The sequence below is a fragment of the Camelus ferus genome, chromosome 20, assembly GCF_009834535.1.
Source record: "Camelus ferus isolate YT-003-E chromosome 20, BCGSAC_Cfer_1.0, whole genome shotgun sequence".
NCBI classification, from domain to species: Eukaryota; Metazoa; Chordata; class Mammalia; order Artiodactyla; family Camelidae; genus Camelus; species Camelus ferus.
The window spans coordinates 30,020,852-30,038,670 of record NC_045715.1 but is presented as its reverse complement, the minus strand read 5'-3'; the positions used below and the strand labels follow the sequence as shown (position 1 = coordinate 30,038,670).

Below are 17,819 nucleotides of genomic sequence, written 5' to 3'. Positions count from 1 at the left end.
ACCAAGCAAAACTTCCTGCCCTTGTGGAGCTCCCTTTAGTGGTGAGACAGCAGTAAAAAGAAAGAAGAGGGTGTCAGACAGGGATGAGGTCTGTGGAGACAGCAGGAATGGGGATTGGGAGGGTAGAGGTGGCATCAGAGAGGAGGGTGTGAGCCATGTGGACATCTGAGGAAAGAACCAGTGCAGAGGCCCTGAGGCAGAAGTGAGCAGGCAGGTCTCAGGGTCAGAAGGGAGTGAGCTGCCTCAAGCTTTGCACAGCACCTGCCCCAAGCCTGAGCTGAGTCTGAAGCTGAAGTCAGCAGCTCAGAGCAGGAGAAATCCTAGGGGTGGAGGGCAGCCCTCTTTCCCTACCAGAATGAATCCACCTGGGACCAAGCCAGATGCTCGAGCTCCACCTCTGTCCCTAAATCTCCATTACTAGATGAAGGAAGGGACCTCAGGGGGCCTGTCTCTTAAGTCAGAGCCTCCCTGGCTACGAGGTTCCAGGGTCATTTAGTTAAAATTATTAGAGCAGAGCAGGTCCCTCTGGCATCGTTTCCTGGGTGATTTCTCATTCTAATTGAGGCATAGGTGATTTGTTGGTAAATCACTGATGAAGGCTTGCAAGGGACACAAATTACTGGCCTCTGGTTGCCTGCAGCCTTGAGTCGCAGAACTTTACCTCAAGATCTTGGCAAATGCAGCAGCGGCCACTGTTCAGTGGTGCTCACTGAGGGCCCTGTTCTTTACTGTGGACACCAAGGTGAGGAGTTGGGGTACCCCTGTTTTGTTGATGAGAACCGAGATTCTAGGTTGTTAACTTACCAGCTCTGCCTCCATGTTAAACTTCCCACCCACCTAGGTTGCCTTTCCCCTCCTGAGGGACAATCTCCTTTTCTTACTAGTCAACCCCCACGAAGTTGGTCAGTTCTGCCCACATGGCATCAGGCTTAGGGCTGCGTGAGGGAGCATTGTGGAGGCCTGTGACCTTCCTGCCTGGTGCCATTCCTCAGCCTTGTTGACACCCTGGAGAAAAGCGGAAGGTGACTCTGCAGGGATGCTCCAGCCCACGGCTGCCCCGCAGGGCCTGAGAGCAACCAGGGGCCTCAGGAGAGTTCAGGAACTCTGCAGATGCCCTTCCGCCCTCCTCATCTTCCAGAAGACGGGCCGCTGATGCTTTTCGTGGACCGTCTTTCCACTCATCACCCCCACCCCAACTTCCACACAAAAGTTTCCTAGAGGGAAGAGCACTGTTGCCGTCCAGAAGCCCTGCCCCTGTCCCCTACTCCACACCTCCCCTCGCAAAAGCCCACCCGTTCCTAAACAAGTCCCCCAGACACGCAAAGCATGCCCCACAGCCAGAGTTCCCACTGCCTGCTCAATGGCCCCACACAGCGCCTCAGACGGACGCTTGCTCTTGGCGACCCCGTGCCAGAGCGCGCAGTGACAACCATCCAAGGACCAGCAGCCCGGCCCCCGCACCACGCACCGCGGAGACCGGCTTTCACGGGACGCACGCGCACACGGGCGCACCACCCTTGGACCCGCCCCCTAGAGACTCCGGGCTTCCCTAACGACCTGGCGGCGGCAACGCGGGGACCAGCGGAAAGGCGAGCGCCACGGACCCGGGAGCGGTGAGGCGACCTCCGGGAGAGAAGACACCCGACCCCGCTCTCCCCTAGTGGGCTGAGCTCTCCCGGCCCCTACGTCTGCCCATGGGAAGCGGAAACCCCTCCAGCGCCCTCAGTCCACCTGGCCCGAAGCCCGCAGGCAGCCGCAGCCTAGAGGCTGTAAACTAGCCTAGAGGCTTAGGGTCTTCAAGTCAGGGAAGTGGGGACTGTGAGATAGAGGAAGGGGGAAGTGGAGCAAGGGTAGGTCGTTGGGGAAAGCAGTTCCAAGCCTCGGGGATTCAGTCTTCCTGGAAAGACTGACCTCCATTCCCAGCTCCTTTCCTGCTGCAACCCCTCCTGCAGGTCCAGACACTTCCACACCTCCCTCCCTCCCACAGCAAAGCTGGTTTCCCTTGGTTACCAAGGAGAAGCCAGGACCTCTTCACCCCATGCGTGTTGGGGGAGGGACTTGCTGGCCTTTGAAGCTGAGCTTCTTTGCTGGGGTGTCTGAGTCAAAGGTAGGGATGAGGGTGGGGAGCAACTCTGCTGGCGTCCTTTTTAAGACAACAGACCTAAGTGGGCAGTTGGAAGGAGAGCCAGACCTAGGGGTGTGATAAGTGGGCAGACTGTTTCATGAGCCAGAGACCAAGGATGCTTGGTCAGAGATCTGTCAGAGAAATCCCTTTTTTGCCCTCTCTTTTGTGATTCCACAAACTGGGAATTCCCAAACAGGAATGTGACAGAGACTTGGCCTAGGAAGGGCCTAACATAGTAGGCATGAAAGGGGTCAGGGGAAATGTAGACAAAAGCCCAGGGCCCTGAGGAGAAGCTGGCTGAGAAGGTCAGAGAGGGAGGGGGCATCCAAGCCCAGCCAGCCCAGAGGAGGGGTGTCCAGGGCCACAGAGGTGCTCATGTGCCAAAGGAGGGCCAGGTGCTTCTGCCTGGGGAAGGGAGGTGAGGACAAGTGATGAGGAAGGGGAGAGGGCTCCCCCTCCCCTAGCATCTTCAAATTTCTCATTTGAGAAGGTGAGAGGAGCCTCTGTTCAAAGCAATTTGGTTTAAGTAAAGACTTGAGAAGGACAGAGAAGGTCTGAGACCTCATCTGAAAGGAGGGAATATGCCAGAGAGTCAAGTGTTGAATCCTAGGTCTGGAAGGAGCACGGAGGGCCCATCGTGAGCCATGGGGCAGGAGAGTACAATTCTGCAGTATCTCTTGGGTCCCCATGGGACCTCAAAAGCTGAAGGGTACAGGTGATTACCGAGGTCTGCGGAAGCACCTGTGGGCAAGGGAGCCTGGGTTGTGTAGGTCAGCACCAAGGAGGGTAACCCCGAGCTCCATGCTGGAAAGAGTGGGAGGCCCATTGGAAAAGTGCTGTGATGTGAACACCTAAGCCTTTGAGTGATGGCCTGAATGTGATTTCAGGACCCTGGACCCTGGTCCTGAGGACACAGAGTGGGGACTTGAGGAGAGGAAGACTGGCCTTTCCCCAGGGATTGTGGTCCTGGGTTTGGTTAGGTTGATGCTGAAGGCCCCACATGTGAGGCCCCCACAAGCCTGTGAGACAGGCATCAGGAGATGAAAGGTCACTGCGTGTATCCCCACTTTCCCCATCTTAGTGTAGCATGTGCTCTTAAAGGGGGACACATGTGATGGCACAAGAGGCACTCACTCTCAGTGGCGGTGGTGGTGGCGCTGACCTCTCTGGAAAGTCAGGATTCCTGCCCCTCTGGAGAAGGATGCAGTCTTGAACATGCTTCCAGTCTTCTAACTGTGGGATTCTCCCAGAGGCTCCCTGAGGACAGAAGTCTCCAGAAAGGAAGGTGACCACTCTGCCACTTCTGGGGCTGCCCTCTATGGGCCCTTGGGGGCTGTCTGGGGGCCCCTGGCTAATGCGTGTCTTGCCTTCCACAGGCTTCCAGGGAAGACAGTGCCACTTAGTACCACTGCCAGCTGCAGACTGGCGATGCCTAAGCCAGACTAAGGCTGCCCCGTGAAGTCGGTGGAGTTACCTCAGTTCTTCTGTGGGTCCTCCCTACCCTCCCCCGACTCACTGGTACATTCTCCTTGCCCTCTTCCCAAGTTTGCTTTTTGGACCTGAACCTCATTTACAATGAGGTGTGGGTGACAGATGAGAGGGAAGAGATATATGTCCCCTGTCTGACTTAAGCTATCAGATAGAATGTGACTTCTACATTTTTTAAAATTTTGCTCCATTAATATCAGTATATATTTTATAATGTACTATGCTTTTGTTTGACCTAAAATGATCAGGTGAAGTTTTAAAATGGCAGTTCAAGGTTAACATAGGGATATATAAACATGCATGTATGGACTATTAAGATTTCATGTCATTAGGGAGGAAACACATTTTAACATAACAAGGATGAAAGCCTTATGTTAGGGGCCTGAAATTCCCAGAGTGGGGTATCAAGGATCGGTTACTCTCTCAACCTAGGGAGACCCTCCCTGACAGATCTGCTCTGCATGAAGGTAGGACCCCTGCTTCCCAGAGAGCAAGAATATGCTTTCTTCTTTCCTAGTAGAGCGTGGGAAAGTGCCCGTGGGAGAGCAGGGCACTGTGGTCAGAGGTAGCAGAGCCCCAGCACCAGCCCCAGCCCTCCTAGATATCGGGGGGCCAGTCGTTTCCCAGGCATGTCTTCAGTTTCTTCATCCATAGAATGGGGGTAAGAAGCCTGCCCTGCCCCCAGTGTGGAGTGGTTGTCGCCTTTCTGAGAGAAGTCTCCTGAAAGAAGCTTGGAGCTGTTAAGTGCTGAGCAGATATGTTGCTGATACTGACCAGTGGCTGGAGAGGTGGGAGGTGAGACCAGAGGCTCGGGCTGTCGGGAGAGGAACAGGCCACAGGAGGTAGACATCAGGCCTGGTGTGTACTCGGCAGGTGGGCCTCTGGCCCTTCTTGGCTATCCCATTGAACTAATTCATCTGCTGATTTAGGATTTTTTCCCATAATTTCACTCATCAAATGGTGAGCCTATCCAAATGGACAGGACCCTTTGGTCACAACTCTTAGCTTCAGCAAAAGAGACTTGTGAGAGGGCTGTCGAGTTAGGTCTCAGAACTGAAGGAAGCCCTCAGAGGGCCCTTGGGCATAAGGACTGGGGACTGAAGGTACCTGGTGCTCTCTGTCCACCTCCCATTTCTGCTGCTCTCCACCAGGCAGCATTTCCTCCTGCTGCAGGCAGGCCTTTTCTGGGTGAAGGGAAACAGCTTCCAGCAGCAGAGGATCCAAACTATATCAAGGACATATGTCCTTTTGTCTACCTCCATTTGGACAAATCCCCAGGAGGACTCTGATTGGCTTACAACAGGTGGCCACCCCTGAACCAATCGCTCCGACCAATACACAGCACTCCTATTGGCCAGAATCTATGATCAGAAGGAGGTGGGGCAGCCCAAAACACCAGCTGCCTCCCCAACAGACCTGACACTGGGCTAGGGATTAGAGATAAAAATGAGTAAGAAACAGTCCCCGCATCTGGAGGAGCCCACAGTCTAGTGCAGGTGTGGGGAGAGGGTGGTCAGATCACTGAAGCAATGCAGGTACTGGGGAGGAGGTGACAAAGGGAGGGTAGGGGACAAGAGCAGCTGAAAGACTCCAAAGGAAAAATGGTGCTTGAGCTCAGACTCAAGAGACCAATGATGGTCCATTTCCCAGGGTGAGACTGTGGGAAAGGCATTCCAGGCAGAGGGAACAGCTTGAGCGAAGGCTGGGCAGCATGGACCAGCCTGCAGTGTTCCAGATGCAAAGAGGAGTTTCTTTCAAATAGAGCATCAGGTCCCGGAGGGCTTGCTACATGGAGTTGAGGAAGCTGGACTGTTCCCAGGGAGCGGTGGGCTGACACGGAGGCCTGCCACGGTGGCTACTGGGAGGCTAGCTGCTGGATGACACAGCCCGGTGCTGGGCAACTGCAGGAAGGACAGTGCAGGCAGACAATGGGGCCCCAAGCTAAGGCAGCAGCAGGAAGGAGAGGAGGGTCTGCTGGGGCAGGAGGCAGAACTGAGGGGAAGCAACAGGAACCAGATGGGGGGGTCCCTCGAGGAGAGGAGTGTTTCCTCAGCTTCTGGGTTCAGGCACCTGGATGGGTGCTGGTCCCCTTGGCTGAGGTAGGGAGCCAGGAAGAAGGGCAGCTTGAGGGAGGCACTGAGTTCTCTTGGGTGGCAGACTGAGTCTAAGGGAGCTGGGAGGCAGGCCAGTGGACCCCGAGTCTGGAGCTCAGAGAAGGAAGAGCTACAGCCCACCAACCAGGAGTGAGGCTGGGTAGTGGAGGCTAAACCCTGAGGGGTGGGCGGAGTCAGAGGAGCCTGCCATGGAGACTTCTGGACAATGATCCAGAGGCAGGAGGAGAGCCAAGAGAGTGGTTGAGAAGGACAGGGGTCAGGCATTCGGCTTGGCATCATCTTTATAACATTAATAACTGGGAGGTGAGGAGTTTGTCTTGCTCACTACCCTTTGAAACGTACTTTGTTTTATATGTGATTTTTTAAAAATATTAAAAAAAAACATTTGTAATTAAAATCCTTCTTAGAAGAATACTCTGATAATTTGCTTGCCAAAAATATCTTTGTAATGTTGATTTTTTTTAAATCAAGAGATGATTAGTGAAAACTGTCAATTCTGACCTTATTATGAGGTTAATGTTGTCAATATTTGCCTTAAAAATAACATCAGAGGGTCTCTGTAAATGCTGCAGGATGGCAGGGGCTCTTTTTATACCAGCCAAGCACGTGGAGCACATGGAGGGCCGCTCTGCTCTTTCCTTCTGAAGAGGCAGCTGCAGGCTCCAAGCAGCAGCAAGGGCGGTTAGGACCAGACATCAGAAAGAACCCCAGGTTCCGGGTCCTAAGACTGTGAGGCATTAGGCAGTGAGAGCAGGGCCACCCCGTTCCAGAGAGCACCCCGCCAGGCCCCAGGTGGGGTTTCCCAACAATGCGGCCTCCTGGGAGGAAGAAGGAACCTTGGACCAGGATGGTGAGCCTGGGCAGCATTGTGAGAAATGCCTGGAGTGTCAGCCCCAGGGCAACACCCACCTGTAACTGGAGGGGTTGTGGTGGGGGGCTCCCCTGGCTGTGGAGCTGGGTCCTACTCCCTTGGGCATGGCCTGCAGGGTGTCCTGGGATGCATCTGGGATGAGGGGGACCAAGGGGAACACCGGATGCATTAGGCCAGAACTTTGGAGGGAGCCCCAGGCGTCCAGATGCAGAACCAGCAGGAGCAGGGTTGGCCTGTTACCCCTTTCCTCCTCCTCTTGCCCAGTCTGCCAAGGCTCCTCAATACCGAGATATCAGTATCCTTCTATCCTGATCTGCCTTGAACTGCCGCCTTGCTCTTCCCATGTACTCTGGAGACAGGGAACGACCTCACTTAAAAACACTGTCTCAGGTCAGCACTCAATAAGCAGGTCTCCAGAGCTTTCTCTCCACAGCCCAAGACCCCTGTCCCTCAGAGTCCCTTCATCCTCCGCACACCCTCTCTTAATATCAGTCAGATATTATCAGTGTGATTCAAATATTATCTCAGGGGAATCTCCACAACAGCCTTTATTATTATCCCCTTTTATAGATAAGGAAACTGGCACTCAGATAGGCTGTCACTTGGCCAAGGTCACACAGCAAGTCACTGGTAAAGCCAGTAATGCAAAGTCATCTGGTACCTCCAAGCAGCAACCCCTCCCAGCCACAGCCTCCAAGGGGCCATTAGTCAAAAAATACCAGCTGATTATTCCACAACTCTGGACACAATCTGTCAATTTGCATTTGATTTGTGTAAGTGTGTCACAAATGCATAGATACCTTCCCAACACTGCTTCCTCCTGCCCCTTTCTCTCCCTCTCTCTCTCTCTCTCTCTCTCTCTCTCTCTCTCTCTCTCACACACACACACACACACACACACACACACAGCCAGGCTCTTCCTCCTTGAGATGCCTAGGGGACTGGGGAGCACCATCTGGTCCCCTCCATCTGCCAAGGACACCTTTGCTTTTTCAAAGTGTCCCTTCCCATGGGCCACTACACAGTGCATCGAGTCAGGGAGCAAACCTGGAGCTGGAGCTGCGTGCCAAGCGACCCCTGTTCCACCTGCAGTCTCAGGACAGGGGCACATCCAGCAAGGATGCAGGAATGGACAAACAGGGGAGTGGAGGCAGCCCTGGATACATTCTTTGTCTTCTGTCTTCAGCCCCAGATTTAACTGCTTTTTCACCTCCCACGCCTTCCTGCTGCCGTCTGGAATGCCCAGAGGCTGGGAAAACTAGGAAGACTGGGATGGGGAGATTGAAGGGAGGGGCCGAGCTGGCGTCCTCTACAGGGACTGGGTCCAGTTCCCCAACTCCTTCCTCTCTCACCTGCACCACCCAAAACAGTAGACTCTACCCATCAGATTTTGAAGGCTTAGTATAAATATTTGTGTATATAATATGTCATTAATAATTTTAATATTAATTACATATTTAAATGATATTTTGGACATTGAGTTAAACATAAAATTAATTTCACCTGTTTTCTCTTTTTTAATGTGGGTATGAGAAATTTTTAAATAGTATATGTGGCTTGCATTTTGCCAGGCATTATACTTCTGTTGGCCAGTGCTGTTCTTGACCCCATCTTCCTAGTCAAGCAGTTGCTGTTCTGTAAAACACTTAGTGCAGGGAGCTGTGTTGAACTAAATGATTCTTTATCATCCCTTAGTCTTTTAGCCAAACTTGATAAACTGAGTTTAAATCCATCTTTGTTATTTATAAGCTGTGTGACATTGGGCAAGTCAGTTAACCTCTCTGTGCTTGTTTCACATCAGAAAAATGGAAACAGTACGAGTAACTTTTTTGTGTAATTTTTTTGGTGGGGGGAGGTAATTAGGTTTGTTTCTTTTAATTTTATTTATTTTTTAATAGAGGTCCTGGGGATTGAATCCAGGACCTCTTGTATGCTAAGCATGCACTCTACCACTGAGCTATACCCTCCCTTCTATAAGTGCCTATCTTAAAAAAGCTTTTGTGAGGATCAAATGAGCTGATATGCATAAAAAAACTAAAAAAAGTGTCCAGCATACAGCAATTTCTTGTAATTGCTGTGAGGCTATTATTATCCAAAATGTGGAGCTGCTGCTGGCTACAGTTTCATGTATCACAGTATATTATGCCTCTTTGGATGCATTATTTTATTTACTCCTCCCAAGCCTCTTATTGGTGACTGTTATCCTCATTTCACAGAGGAGGCATCTGAAACTGAGAAAATTTTAGTAACTGGTCCAGGGCCACCCAGCTAGTGGGATTTGCACCTGAATCTGCTCTAATCCAGAAACTGACCCTTAAGAACCACCCTGTGCTACATGTCTTGGTAAAGGCTCACCGAGACCCTCCAAAGTAACAACTCTACCCACCTCCTCCTCCAGGTTTCTACTGGCATCCAGGACCCTCCTATCTGAAAAAGTCCGTGTCACAAGTCCATTGCCAAGGGGCCACCTGTCTCTGTGTTGCCAGGCCTCAGCATGCAGGAAACCCTGACAACACCCTCACTGTCAGGCCCCAGCCAGTCCTCAATTTCCACACAGGACCGGTCCTCCACTGCCGGCCAAACTTCCAGCACAGGCCCACCCCCCTCAAAGCCCTCAACTATCCCACCTCCTGTGAAGTCCAAGGGCCTGAGTTCCAGGGCTGGGGTACGTCGGATGCGTAGGATCATCGCTGAGGATGTCGAGTGGTCACTGGCCATCGTGCCCTTCCTCACAGAACTCTGCATTCAACACATTGTCAAGAACTTCCAGAGTAAGTCTGTCCCTGCCTGGGGTGAGAGAGAGCAGGCCAGAAGTGGGGCAGGGTGGGTGGGGACTGTCTGGAGATGAGGCCTCAGAGGCTGGGTTCTGGCCTCTCACATAGCATCCTCATCCCCACTCAACACTTCTTGCCCCACCCACCAAGCCAAGCTAGGACAGTTTCTCCTGCTGTCCCCACCTCACCAGACTGCCCCCATACTGTGCCCTCTATGCCTATGCCCTCTCCTCACCTTTCCCAGGTAGTTGGGGTAGATAAATCATATCTACCTCTTCCTCCAGAAAGCCCTCCCTGGTTGACTGCCCTTCACTCTCTTGGTCTTCCATGGTGCGTACAGGTTCTTCAATTATTCTGTACACTAACCTCTATAAATGTCCATCCTTTTCAAAGAAAAGGTTGCCAACCTCTCCTACTGGATGGGGAGCTCTCTGAGGACAGGACCATCATTTTGTCTACAGCACCTGTTACCACCAGACCTAGAATATATTCATTTGACTTGTTTATTATTTGCCTCCCCTCATAAGACGGAGTGGCTTCCTCTGTTTTGTTCACTCTTGTATCCTCAGCACTTAGGACAGAGTGTGGTGCAGAGCAGGTGTCCAGAAAACCCTTTTTGTTTTGAAATGAATGAATCAAATCATATTGAGAGCTTCTGAAGTCAGGGATTGTCTCCTCCACCAGATTAAGCAATAACTGAGGGCTGAACCTGAGATTCTTCCTCAGACTGGTAGCCTCCTGAGACTCGATGCTAAGATGTCCACCTTCAACCAGGAACACCCCAGAGTCAGGGGTGGTGGCTCTCTCCTCCAGCCAAGGGTACCATGTGTGGCACCCCCAACACTGTGACTCCTACTTTCCTTTTTCTGTGCCCCAAGACAACCCTATCCTGAAGCAGCTGCTCCCAGAACATCAGAAGAAGGTCCTGAACAACCTGCCCCCCGACCTGCCGCTGACTGTGACTGCCAACCTGATCGACGACGAAAATTACTGGCGCCGCTGCTGCCTGCAGCGCTGGCCAGTGTGCCACGTGGACAAGCATGGCGGCAGCTGGAAGCGCATGTTCTTCGAGCTGCACCTGGAGAACCTGCTGAAGCACTTCATCCCAAGCACCACTGACCCTGCGGTGATCCTCAACCTGCTGCCTCTCTGCAGGAACTACGTGCGCACCATCCGGGTGGATCAGTTCCTTCCGCCAGTGCAGCTCCTGCCGCCGCCCCAGAGCGGGGATCTGTCCGACTCCGGCAGCGAGGGAGAAATGGAGGAGCTGGCCACCGACCACTACCAACTGGGCGACCTAGTGGCTGGCCTGAGCCATCTGGAAGAGCTGGACCTCGTGTACGGTGTCAAGGACTGCGGGATGAACTTCGAGTGGAACCTCTTCCTCTTCACCTACGGCGACTGCCACTCCCTGGCGGCCACCGTCAAGGCATGCCACACCCTCAAGGTACCACCTGCCTCCAGCCTTCCCCCTCCTCCCATTCTCAGCATCTGATTCCCCCTCCCCTTCCCTTCCTCCTCTATCACCATTCTCTTCTTCCTATTTCCTTCTCACTCATTGACCAAGTGTCCTTTTATGCACCCTGTACCAAGCTGAGTTCTGGGGATAGAGAGATGCACACAGCACTGCCCTGCTTGTTCACCAGCCATTTCTTCATCCAACAAACATCTGCTCTCCAGGCCCTTTCCTAGGTGCTGAAGATTGAACTGCAAGCAAAATTATACCATTTGTGCCCTCCAGCTAACAGTCTGGTGGGGATAAAAGACACTAATCAGCAATCATATAAATGTAAAATTGCAACTCGAATAGAGTTGCCAGATTTACCAAATAAAAACACAAAATGTCCAGTTAAATTTGAATTTCAGATACACACGTATATTTTTTTAGTGTATGTCCCAGATATTCTGGCTGGAAGAGGGAGAGCCTGCCAAGAAATCAGAGGAAGGAAAGGAGGACACGACATTGTGTCACAGAGCCAAGAGAGGGATGTGTTTCAAGAAGAGGGGTGAGCAGCAGTGGGGTGGGATGGAGCTGAGGACCAGATTTTGCAAATACGGAGGTCACTGAAGGGGAGCTATGTCAGTGGAACGCCAGGAGTTCTGGAGTGCCAGAGGCCAGATTGGAGAGGTTTATGGAGAGAGTGAGAAGTGAGGAAATGGAATGACAGTGATCATCTTTTTCAAGAATTTGGCTGAGAAGGAGGAGAAAGGTAGAGCAATAATAGATGAGGGGTATGGGTTTTCTTAAGAAACTTGCATGCATTTAAAAGCAATGTAAAGCTCCACCCAACTGCATGAAAGGAGTTGAGTACAGGAGAGAGGCACGGATACTCTGACCCAGGGAGGTTCCTGAGAAGGCAGAGGAATGGGATCTGGGACTGAGTGGGGTGGTTGGCTCCAGGCAGAGGGGAGAGTGGATGTGGTGTGCAGCAGTGGATTAATGTTTGGGATTAGGAAAAAGAAGGGTTCCTACTCAATGGCTGGGGAGACAAGATGAGATTTACCTACTGAAAGGAGGCTCTAGAGGGGGTTCCTGAAGTGAGGGGCTGGCGAAGGCTAAAATAGCTGTTGGATTATGAGAGAGCACATGGTCCAGAGAAGCAGAGTTGAATTGGCACACAGACTGAGGGACTATTGGTGATACCAGCCAGTCCTGTCATGTGACATTTTCCATCATGTCACTTGTTTGGGCACAGACAGGCAGAAATTAGAGAGTGGGGTTGATGCAGGGTTGGAGCTTTGCCAGATAGATGCAATGAAAAGACAAGAGGAACGAAAGATTCTAAGGCTAAGAGGGACGTCAAGAAAGGAGAGGACTAAATGATGGGGGGTGGGGGGCCCACTCAGAGGTCCCAAGGAAGCGGCAGCAGCAGGATAAGCCAGTGAGAAGGAATGGGACAGGGATCCCACCGCCAATGTTTATAATACTAGTTCCATCCCCCTTCTTTTATCTCTTTTGTTCATCTCATCCATTTCCTGTTCCTCGCCCTTTCACTTTCTCCCGTTCTTACCCTGGCACTGTCCTTCAGAGACTTCTCCTGGCCATGGTGGATCTTAGCCAGCTGAGGAGGGTGCAGTGAGGGGCTGGAGCATCAAACAGACCTGGATTCAAAACCGACCTCCACAGCTTAATCACTGTGTGACTCTGGGCAAATGATGTATCCACTCAAAGCTGCCATTTTCCACTGTAAAACGGAGAGAACTCGTTCTGCCTCACTGGGATGCTGAGAGTTAGAGATAATGGCTATGGAATGTTCCAGCAGTATGCCCAGCACATAGTCATTTCTCCATAAGTGGTATTCTTTCCCCCTTACTAGCTGCTACCAATTCTGCACCACTGTCATGCTGAGTAGGCCCCTGCCCAAGAGCCAGCCAGGTGGCCAACAGTAGGTGAGCAGAACCTCAGACGTCCCTGGGGCTCCTTCCTCTACCGTCTACCCGGTGCTATCCACCGACCCTCTACCTGCCCACAGATCTTCAGGCTGACCCGAAGCAAGGTGGACGACGACAAGGCACGCATCCTGATTCGCAGCCTCCTGGACCACCCGGCCCTGGAGGAGCTGGACCTGTCGCACAACCTCATCGGGGACCGTGGCGCGCGCGCCGCCGCCAAGCTGCTGAGCCACAGCCGCTTGCGCGTGCTCAACCTCGCCAACAACCAGGTGCGCGCGCTGGGCGCCCAGTCGCTGGCTCACGCCCTGGCGCACAACACCAACCTCATTTCCCTCAACCTGCGCCTCAACTGCGTGGAGGATGAGGGCGGCCAGGCGCTCACGCACGCCTTGCAGACCAACAAGTGCCTCACCACGCTGCACCTCGGGGGCAACGAGCTGTCCGAGCCCACCGCCACGCTCCTCTCCCAGGTGCTCTCCATCAACACCACGCTCACCAGCATCAACCTGTCCTGCAACCACATTGGACTGGTGAGCCACGGCTTCTGGGGCTGGCAGGGTCTAGGGGAGGCCTTGGGGCCTGCGGGGCAGGCGTGGAATCCAGCTGCAGCCAGGTGCTTAGGGGACAATTGTTAGGATTACAGTCTTTACTCGGTTCTTACCTGGTTTTCTGCCTTTTAGCCCTTGGTTAAGTTACTTAACTTTTGCGGACCTCCATTTCCTGCCCCCTCCCCCTCTTCTGTAAACTGGAGATTATAATAGCATCTACTTCTAAGTGCTGTCACTGGGAGGATTAAATGAGTTATACTTGCAAAGCAGTTTACCATTGCAGGTACTGGTAGGTCCTCGGTGATTGCTAGTTACCATCACTCAGGGTTATATTCTATGCTAGCTGCCCAGTATCAATTAGTTTTTCTTTAACCCTCATGGTTATCTAGTAAAATGTGTATTTTTTTTAACTGAAGTATGGTTGATTTTCAATGTTGTCTTAGTTTCTGGTGTACAGCCTAGTGCTTCAGTTGTACATGTATTCTTGTTCATATGTTTTTCATTATAGATTACAAGATATTGAATATAGTTCCCTGTGCTACACAGTAGGAACTTGTTGTTTATCTGTTTTGTACATAGTAGTAGTATCTGCAAATCCCAAACTCCTAATTTATCCCTCCCTGCCCTTTCCCCTTTGGTAACTATAACTATTTGTTTTCTATATCTGTGAGTCTGTTTCTATTTTGTAAATAAGTTCATTTGTGCCATCTTTTAAGATTCAAAATATAAGTGATAACATATGATGTTTGTCTTTCTCTGTCTGACTTACTTCACTTAGTATGATAATCTCTAGGTCCATCCATGTTGCTGTAAATGACATTATTTCATTCTTTTTATGGCTGAGTAGTATTCCATTGTGTGTGTGTGTATAAAATCACATCTTCTTTATCCTGTCATCTGTTGATGGACAGTTAGGGTGCTTCCATGTCTTGGCTATTGTAAATAGTGCTGCTGTGAAAATTGGGGTGCCTGTACCTTTTCAAATTAGAGTTTTCTCCAGATATATACCTAGGAGTGGGATTACTGGGTAACTCTATTTTTAGTTTTTTAAGGGCTCTCCAACTGTTTTCCATAGTGGCTGCACCAAATTACATTCCCACCAACAGTGTAGGAGGGTTCCCTTTTCTCCACACCTTCTCTGGAATTTATCATTTGTGGACTTTTTAATGATGGCCATTATGACTGATGTGAGGTGATACCTCATGGTAGTTTTGATTTGCATTTCTCTAATAATTAGTGATACTGAGCATTTTTTCATATGCCTGTTGGCCACCTGTATGTCTTCATTAGAGAAATGTCTGTTTAGGTCTTCTGCTCAGTTTCGTTTATTGGGTTGTTTGTTTTTTTGTTGTTGAGCTGTATGAACTGTTTATATATTCTGGAAATTAAGCCCTTATCAGTTGCATCATTTACAAATATTTTCTCCCATTCCATAGGTTGTCTTTTTGTTTTGTTTATGGTTTCCTTTGCTGTACAAAAGCTTATAAGTTTAATTAGGTCCCATTTGTTTATTTTTGCTTTTATTTCTATTGCCTTGGTAGAGTGACCTAGGAGAAGAATGCTACGATTTATGTCAGAGAATGTTTTGCCTATATATTCTTCTAGGAGATTTATGGTATCCTGTCTAATGTTTAAGTCTTTAAGCCATTTTGAGGGTTTTTTTTGTGTATGGTGTGAGGGAGTGTTCTAATTTCATTAATTTACATGTGGCTTTTCCATCACCACTTGCCAAAGAGACCGTCTTTTCTCCATTGTATATTCTTGACTCCTTTGTTGAAGATTAATTGACCATAGGTATGTGGGTTAAAATATGTATTCTTAACCCCACTTTGGATGAAAAATTGAGTCTCACAGAGGTTAGTGAGTTGCCTGAAAGCATCCAGTCAGTAGAAAGTGGCAGAGCTGTGATTCAAGCCCAGGACTGATTTGAAAGCCTGGGTCCTAGATAGATAATGTCTCTCATATTTTCTTGACCAAGTCTCAGAGTAAGAAAAGCAATTTACATGAACACTTAGTGAACATATACATCAATATTTATAACATAATTGAAATATACTTGTACTGCTTGTGATATAGCTGATGTTTTCTTTTATAATATACACTATTTCATTTTTAAAAAAATGCTTCTGTGACCCATTAAATTGAGTTTACAACATGCTATTAGGTGACAACCATAGAACAGCAGCATTCTGCCTCCTGACATGAAATTTTTCACATTAGGCCTGGCCCACCCAACCCAGAAGGGACTGGAGCTGTGAGGACTCGTGAGGAGGGCACTCCATGTACTCTACTTGGGGCCCTGAACCTTCTACTAAACTCCCCAGAAAACAGGCTTACTCACATACACTATCTCTGAAGGGGGTGTTCTCAGCTACAACTAATGAACACTTAACAAGGAAGTGGCTTAAGCAAGAAGAGTATTCATTATGTCCCTAATCAGAAGCCCCAGGAAAGAAGGTTCTGGGGTTGGTGAATTCCGTGGCTCAGTGCCATCCTCTGCTCTGCCTGCCCAGCCACATGGCCACGTCCTCTCTGCTGCTCCCTTCATCGGTTAGGGCCACGCCCAGAGGCAGAGAAAGGGAGAGCATCCCTCTCTTTTGTTCTCTTTTCAGAATGAGGAGAACCTTCCCAGAAGCCACTTTGTCCAAACATCCTCCTCATGTCTCATGAGCCACATTGGTCCCACTTGCCACAGCTGAACTGGAGAAATAGAATCACCATCACTGCTGTAGTGCAGTGGTTTTCTAACCATTGGAGCTGAAAAATCAGTTTAGTGAGTTTTGAGCACCATTTTTCTCAGGGAACAGAATGGAACAGGATAGAATAGGATAGAAAATGTCAGTGCTGTGCAAGTGGGTTAAGGATTGTTTTGTGAACCTGTTGTTTCAGTCACATCTGTATATAAATATGTGTATGTGTTTATACACTCACCCATTGTGCGACTCTGGGTAGTGATGGAAAGTGACCCTTTCCCTTGTATTCCTGACCCAGGATGGCGGGAAGCAGCTCCTGGAAGGCATGTCAGACAACAAGACCCTCCTGGAGTTTGATCTGCGCCTGTCAGATATTGCCCAGGAGAGCGAGTATCTCATCAGCCAGGCCCTCTGTGCCAACCGTGAAGCAGCCCGCCAGCGGGCCCTGAATCCCACCCACTTCATATCACCAATCACTGCCAAGGGCCCTGAGAACCCTGGGGGATAAAATGGGGGCCAGGGCTGGAGCAGTGACCAGATATGCTTCCCTGCCCCAGCCCCATCCCTCATTTCATGCCCCTGCCGTGCTGGCTGCAGTCTCACACTGGTCCAGGGGGTGGTGAGGAGACTAAGAGTATCCTTGGGATGAGTGATCAAGGGGTTGTGCAGATAAAGGTGTGAGGGGGGGGGGTCTGGGATAGGGGTTTGAAATGGGACTCAGCTCCAGTACCCAGGGAGAGGGTATTACAGACCTACTGCAATGGCATCTTCCAGGAATACGGAAGGCAAAGCAGCCTCTAAGGGACTGTGCCTGCCCAGACTCTCCCACAGGGACTGTCCATCTCCCTGATCACCCCTCACCCCTGCATTTTCCTCTCTACCAAACAGATCCTTAACCTCTTGACCTTCAAACACACTCACTCTCTCTCACCTTCTCCCTCCTCCAGCTGCAACAGAGCTTTGCCTGACTTTTCCACGCTCACCCCTGCAGATGCCCCTCCCTGTTACTTGACTCCGCTGAAGTCATCTGGGTCTACAGGCCATGCCATCCTGTAACCCATCCCCCCCAACATGGGAAGGGGGAAACAGAGGTGACAGGGGGAGCTCAGACCCAGTGGCCTCCTGAGAGAGCTGCTCACGGAAAGGGGAGATGGTGAGGGAGGTGCCACATGGGGAATGGAAGTCAGTGAGTCATCCGCAACTTTATTATCCACCAGTTTGATTTATACAATCTTTGCGCTTGGAAATCCACGACAGAAAGGCCACAGTGTGATGCACCCAGTTGACAGAGACCTGTCTTCTCCTCAGCCAGGCCCAGCCCACCCACAAGCCCTTGTCCCCAGGACACATGGAACCTTCCTGGTGCCCTCCATGAGTCCCAGGCACTCTGTGGCTGCCTACCCTGGGGCCACACCCACAGGAATCACATCTACCTATGGGGCCAAGAGAGGAACTGAGGATGGATTCAGGCTGAACCCCATCCCCCATCCTCCCCAGGCAGAGGGGCTCAGAACCTCCAGCCTCATGTTTCCAAAGGGTGGGTCATGGGCTGCCACCACCACAGCCTCGGGGTGCCCACTTTCTAGGGACTCCTTCCAACAAGCAGGCGCTGAGCAGAGCACCAGAGGGGGCTTGGGAGTGACTGCACGTGTGTGCCTGACCGGGCAACCTAGAGTCTGTCTGTGCCTGACACCCTCTGACAGTTCCAGAGTGCAAACATGTAGGTGTGAGGGTGTTTGTGAGTGTGTGAGTGTACATAGCCACAGCTGCTAGCAGAGGTTCTAATTAGAGAAACAAGAACATTCAGTGTAAA

General features: G+C 50.8%; 1 protein-coding gene across 1 annotated transcript; it reads left to right on the top strand.

Moving 5' to 3' along the window:
• The first annotated feature begins 109 nt into the window (after positions 1 to 109).
• On the top strand, positions 110 to 17,452 carry TCTE1 (t-complex-associated-testis-expressed 1). Its single transcript, XM_006190711.3, has 5 exons — positions 110 to 1,613; positions 8,997 to 9,369; positions 10,251 to 10,819; positions 12,846 to 13,295; positions 16,305 to 17,452. The coding sequence occupies exons 2-5, from the start codon at positions 9,093 to 9,095 to the stop codon at positions 16,512 to 16,514; spliced, it is 1,506 nt and encodes a 501-aa protein (XP_006190773.1). The 5' UTR covers positions 110 to 1,613; positions 8,997 to 9,092; the 3' UTR covers positions 16,515 to 17,452.
• The last annotated feature ends 367 nt before the right edge of the window (positions 17,453 to 17,819 follow it).